The 6000-nt window shown below is 48.7% G+C and overlaps 1 protein-coding gene across 5 annotated transcripts in view; it reads left to right on the top strand.

Moving 5' to 3' along the window:
* Positions 1-209: 209 nt before the first annotated feature.
* The window catches only part of CTPS1 (CTP synthase 1), a 30315-nt gene continuing 24524 nt past the window's right edge, over positions 210-6000 (top strand). The window contains exons 1-3 of one of the 5 annotated variants that reach the window (XM_082466313.1): positions 210-487; positions 3689-3868; positions 5800-5970. In XM_082466313.1, coding sequence (XP_082322439.1) covers positions 3703-3868; positions 5800-5970 — 337 coding nt within the window. In that variant the 5' untranslated portion in view covers positions 210-487; positions 3689-3702. Of the gene's footprint in view, positions 488-567; positions 1191-3688; positions 3869-5799; positions 5971-6000 lie in introns of those variants that run through there. The other 4 variants (XM_082466314.1, XM_082466316.1, XM_082466315.1 and 1 more) reach the window with 4 other exon arrangements.

The following is a 6000-nucleotide window of genomic DNA, read 5'->3' as shown; positions in this document are numbered from 1 at the left end:
CACTGGCTGTGACAAAGGCTGCAAGGCAGAAACGCCTGACCTGCCCCGTCTCGTACCTCTTGCGTCTGCCGGGCGACAGCAGCGCTGGGAAAATGATCCGGAGTAGCCGGCCGCGCTACTAGCAAAGCGCGCCGGCCTCGCGCCGGCGCACTCCGGACCCTGAGCCCGGCGCACCCAGGTCCCGCCCCGGGGCGGGCCCGCGCCCCACCCCGCCCCCCGCCTCTGCGTGCGCACCGCCTAGAGCCCGCCTCCGTGAAAGACTGCCCGGCGCATGCGGTCGGGCTGGTGCACTGGCTGCCGGGGGCTCAGCGTGAGCGTCACCCTCTTAGCTCTTTAGCCGACGGCAGGATTTAAAGGCGGCCTCAGGTAGGCTGACTCGAGGGATCCCGCGGGAGCTGTTCTCCCGTGCAGGAGTCAGAGGCAGGAGCAGAGCCCGGCGCGGGACAGCCCCACCGCCGGTGACAGACACAGCTCCCACCAATCAGGGGTGAGGTGGCCCGCCGGCCTGCCCAATGGGCTGCGTGCCTACAGGGAGTGGGGCGGGCGGCCAGGCCGGCGAGGAGCCGGCTCCCGCGCACGGGGCCGCGTGGCCGGGCGCCGCCGGGGAGACCGGCCGCGGGGGGCGTGGGGCGGCGGGGAAAGGCCGCGGGGCCCGGGCTGCGGGGCCCGGCAGCGTCCATATCAGCGCGGCCTGGCTCGCCTGACCAGGGTGCCAGGGTGGCTCGTGGGACGGAGAGGGCCGTAGAGGCTCGGGAGCCCCCGCTGCCCAGCCCGCCCCGAGCAGCCCGGCGGTCGCCGTTCCATTCGGACTGCCGCGGCCCTCGCCCCTTCTGCGTCAAGGCACGGCCTTAGCCTCGCTGGAGGGGGATCAAGATCCGAGCCAGGCCCGCCGCGGTGGGGGATGGGCTCGGCGGCCTGGCTGCGGCCCCCTCCGGCGCGCCCGGACTTCTGCAGGCGGAGGGGGCCTGGGAGCTCGCGGAGCCGGACGGCCTCCAGGTGCTGGGGAAAGGTCGGCTTCGGCCCCACAGCTGGCCTCCGTACTTCCCGGCCGCCCGGAACGAAGATGCTGCATTTTAAAGAAGTTCACTACGTGTGCGTGGCGCAGTTAGGTCCACACTAATTATAATTGTGAATCCTCAGCAGTCCTGTGACACAGGCGATGCGGAGATTCTCAACCCGGTTTAACAGATGTAAGGACTTGGGCTTCAGGCGGCTTCTGTGACTTGACAGGTCCCAGTACACAAGTGGTGGAGCTGGAACTGGATCTCAGCATTTAACAACAACATCTTTGTTGTTGTGTCATCTTTGATGAATTCCTTTGATGCATCTTGATTTCTGTTACTTTTGTGCTTGAAAACCTTCCCATGTCTCTCATCACCTTCAGACTAAAGTTCAGATTGAGCATTCAGGTTGCCCCATGATTTGGCCCCTTGCCTAAATTTCCGATTTATTTCCCACCATCTCCCCCTCACCCCCTCACCCCCAGTCCTTCCTTGGCCCTGCCTCTGTGTTCTGTAGATAGCTGTACCTCCTGTCCACTCTGTTCCCTTTCCCTTCAAGGCTGTTGCCAAGTCTCAGGTCAACACAGTGGGAGCCATCTGGATCCTCTCCTCCCTTCACTTCTCTCACCTTTCTCTCATGGGCCATGGTCCTTATCCTGGGCTTGCCACTGAAAGCTTTCTGCTCTCTCTTCTTCTCCATTTATACCTGTCACACATCGTCCCTCTGCTTCCTACCATCACTGGATTACTCATTTATTTGTAAATGTTCTGTCTCTCAAAATGGATTGCAACTTGAGCTATGGGCCCAAATCTGAGTAATTTTTGTAGTCCCCGAAGTGTCTAGCACAGTAGCACTTACCTACAGGGTAGTCCATACATGGGGGTGACTGGTTCCCATCAGCCTCTCCTGCCTGGTCTCTGAGTACATGGGAATATTTATTGCCAGGCACTGTGGGGGACTGCAGGCATCTCCCCTAAAGAGAGGTGTTATCTTCTTAGAGTAAAATTGGGGCCAATCAAATGCAAATGGATGAGATGAGTCTTCTAGAGAAGTAACCCACTCTATAACCCACGCGGGATGGCTGAGGAATTTCTAGAACATCCAAAATTTAGTCAGTGAGTCCAGGGTATAGTCTCAGGGATATGCCTGGTTAGGATGTCTCTAAAATGTAGCCAGGTCTGATGTTCACATGTCAATAAGACACTGTTCAGCTGTGAAGTGACAGAGCAGTGTTTCCCCCAAATATTAGGGACTTGGGGTCAAACAAGTTTAGGGAAACTGCAGACTGTATATCCCTTTTGGGAGATCGCAGTGCACATTAGCTTATTAAAGGCTCCCAGAGGTCTTGCATTAAAGAAACCAGTTGACTGTTTAACCAGCATTTCTCTGATTTATCTGTCCATAGAGCCCTTTTTGGGTATCCCATATGCATTTTGAGGAAACCAAGGAGCATGCTTTTGGGAGTGCTGCAACAGAGACTAGAAAGAGCAGGACATGTTTGGGTGTTTTCCTTGCTGTCCGAGGGGGGAAGACATTCTGAGCATTCTCATCTCTTTGCCAAGTATGTTTATTCCTGCCTTGGGGAGGAGCGGAGCGGAGCAGGGAGGGGGAATGCTTCAAGCAGAACTCCCCAGTTTCCTTGTTCCCTTCTGAGCTTATTTTTAGTATAATTTGGCTTCACAAGAAGTGTTCCCAGAGGAGGAAAATGTCCCAGACCATGCCAAAGCAAGCATTCTCTTCTACTTGTGATTGTGTTTCTCATTTTGATCACATTCAGGTTTACTGACCAGATGCTATTTCTGAGCCTCCAAAGCCGGGGCCAGTGATAAATTCTCCCTGGCGAGCCGGTCGCTGTCTGTCTGCTCACCTCTTGCCCCTGCTGCTCTTGCATCCATCCATCCCTTTTATCTCTCACCAAGTCTGTTTCTTCCGTTCCCTGCCACAACTGTCCGGCTCTTAGGATTTAATCTAATCTCCCCTCTCTTTGAGTCCTCTGCCCATTATGTGCTTCAGACTGGTTTATTGTCTGATGTCCTTTTCCTCCAATATATATTGTCTCTCTTCATGGCATACCTGGGAGAGATTGCTGGCAAGGAGCAAGTTATTACATCTCAGAAGAGAGCTACCTTTAATTAAAAGACCTTTAGTTTTAACTGCTACTCCTTTTAAATGTTGAAGTTCTTTTATGCTGTCTTCCATAACCTAGAGGAGCTGTGTTTTCTTGGCGATAAATTTTAGTTTAGCCAAAGACATTATCTCTTCCATGGGGAATCGGAGTGCTCATCCAAGATTGAAATTTTTTTCCCCATGTAGGGAAAATAATGAAACACCTGCCTGACATCCCAGTGTCTGGCGGCAGTGTCAGCCAGCATTGGGGGCATAATGTTCTATCAACAGAGCTGGCTTTTTTTGTTTTAATTATGTTGGCTCTCAAGGTTGTTAGCTGTCAAAGTTTTAAACAAAAGCTGCATTATTTAATTAGCAGTTGTTTTTCAAGTCATACTTGATTAAAGCCATTGAGTGATCCAAGAAACATTTGTTAGGATCCCATATAACAACCTTCCAAAGTCATGTGACAGATAGGGAAACCGAGGCTCCTAGAGGCTTCATAGCTAGTAAGTGGCAGAGCCAGGATTTGAACCCAGATCAGTTTGATTTGTTGAGGTATGTTTTTTCTTTTTCCCAGGTCAACAAGTAAAAATGAAGTACATTCTAGTTACTGGTGGTGTCATATCAGGAATTGGAAAAGGAATCATCGCCAGCAGTGTGGGCACAATACTCAAGTCATGTGGTTTACATGTAACCTCCATTAAAATTGACCCGTATATTAACATTGATGCAGGAACATTCTCTCCTTATGAGCATGGTAAGCAAAATGCATTTCTTTTTTCTTATTTAAAAATAATTATGTAATATGTGAAAGAAAATGTCAGCCCCTGGAAATTGTGTGTATTTTGCATTCCATGACCTCCACTTCCTGCCTTCTGAGAAGGGTCCTTAGCATAGCAGAGTGATGCTTTTCTCACTCGGACAGAGAAGAAGCAGAAATCTTAATAGGCAATGGAATGATTAGAGTTCAGTGGTTTCTGTAATAGGAATGATATTTTAGGTAGCTGAATGAAAGTTTGTCTCTTCTCTTGAAGGAAGATATCTGGTGACACAGTAACTTTCTTCAGATATTTGAGAAGAGGGATTATGTTTATACTTTGTGGCCCCAATCTTTAGGAATAGGGTGGGTGGATAGAAGTTGTAAGGCCATGGATTTTGGCCCAGTGTAAGATCTTTATAATAGTAAGTGCTCTCCAAAAGTGGGGTGAAGATTTTGTGAGTTCCCTTTGGTAGAGGTGTTCAAACAGAGACCAAAGGACCACTTTGTAGGGATTCAGGCAACAGATAGATGTTGAATTTGGATGATCTGTATGCTTGAGATTCTGTTTTGCTAACAGAATTTGGATAGTAAAAACAAGCATCTTTCGAAGTGAGTGAAAAGTAGAAACTGTTAAGGTAGGGTAGGAAAACAGCACTATACTTCTTTGTTATTGCTGATTACCTACCAACTGTGTGATGTGTAACTGTGTCTGAATTGCCTAAGAGAGTAATTTCTTAAAATTGGGGGTAGATGTACTATTGAGACATGTTAAAAAATACTTCTCAAGTATTTATTTATTTGTTTGTTTATTTATGGCTGCGTTGGGTCCTCGTTGCTGTGCACGGGCTTCCTCTAGTTGCAGTGAGTGGGGGCTACTCTTCGTTGCAGTGCGCGGGCTTCTCATTGTGGTGGCTTCTCTTGTTGCGGAGCACGGGCTCTAGGTGCGCGGGCTTCAGTAGTTGCGGTGTGTGGGCTCAGTAGTTGTGGTTCGTGGGCTGTAGAGCGCAGGCTCAGTAGTTGTGGCGCACGGGCTTAGTTGCTCCGCGGCATGTGGGATCTTCCTGGACCAGGGCTTGAGCCCGCGTCCCCTGCATTGGCAGGCAGATTCTTAACCACTGCGCCACCAGGGAAGTCCCTCAAGTTTTTAATTGTTTTCATACTCCTACTTTCTAATGTGAGGTAAAAATCTATGAGTGTCCTCAGAGCAAAAATCTTTATGTAATAAATAGTGTCAGGAAGGATGGAAAAAATTGGAGCAATATTTCAGCATTCTTGAGAGCAGAGGATGAGGGAAAAACAAGACCATTTTTACTTTCCTGTTTTTGGGCTTGTCTCCCATTGTGATGGTAGGAAGGCCCCATTTGGGGCAGAATTTCTAGAATGACATTTCAAGGTATGAATGTTAAACAAAGGAATAGGAGGAAACTTGAGCAATTTCACACCTTTGTTTTGGACTAAAGTGTGGCCCAGAAGCTGGTTTCTATAATCAACACGACTGTAACATATATACCTTGTTTTAAGTTTTTGGATCAAATCCTACTTTTATCACATTCAAACCTTTCTCTGCTCAGGTAGGAGACTTGAGCCGAAAGTTCTTTTTCTTTAGATGGCGGATGCCATACCATGTAAAGTTCTCTGTGTCTTGCTTGGCTGTAGTTTCCTTCTGTTCATCCCATGCTGTTTCGTGACAGAATCTTCTAATTCAGACTGAGTTTGGTGGTAAACTGGAAGTATGGAGTTAACCTTTTGCAGAATGATTGGTGATTTTTCTTTCTTGTCATATTTACTTTTCTAGAAATAAATTTCCCTGCTTCCTGTCAAGTTAATGCAGACTTTGTTCTGTTCAAGTGTTTATATTTGGGAACTCAAGTTGGGCCATGGTATGTGTATCTTTCATGCCCCCTAACCGTTTTCACTGTTCACTGCAGGTGAGGTTTTTGTGCTGGATGATGGTGGGGAAGTAGACCTTGACCTGGGTAACTATGAACGTTTCCTTGACATCCGCCTCACCAAGGACAATAATCTGACCACCGGAAAGATCTATCAGTACGTTATTAACAAGGAACGCAAAGGAGATTACTTGGGGAAAACCGTCCAAGGTAGTACTGGATTTGCCTTCAAGATTTAAA

This window comes from Balaenoptera physalus (assembly GCF_965194825.1).
Source record: "Balaenoptera physalus genome assembly, chromosome: 1".
NCBI lineage: Eukaryota > Metazoa > Chordata > Mammalia > Artiodactyla > Balaenopteridae > Balaenoptera > Balaenoptera physalus.
Note: the sequence above shows the minus strand (reverse complement) of the source record. Positions and strands in the feature narration are given on the sequence as shown.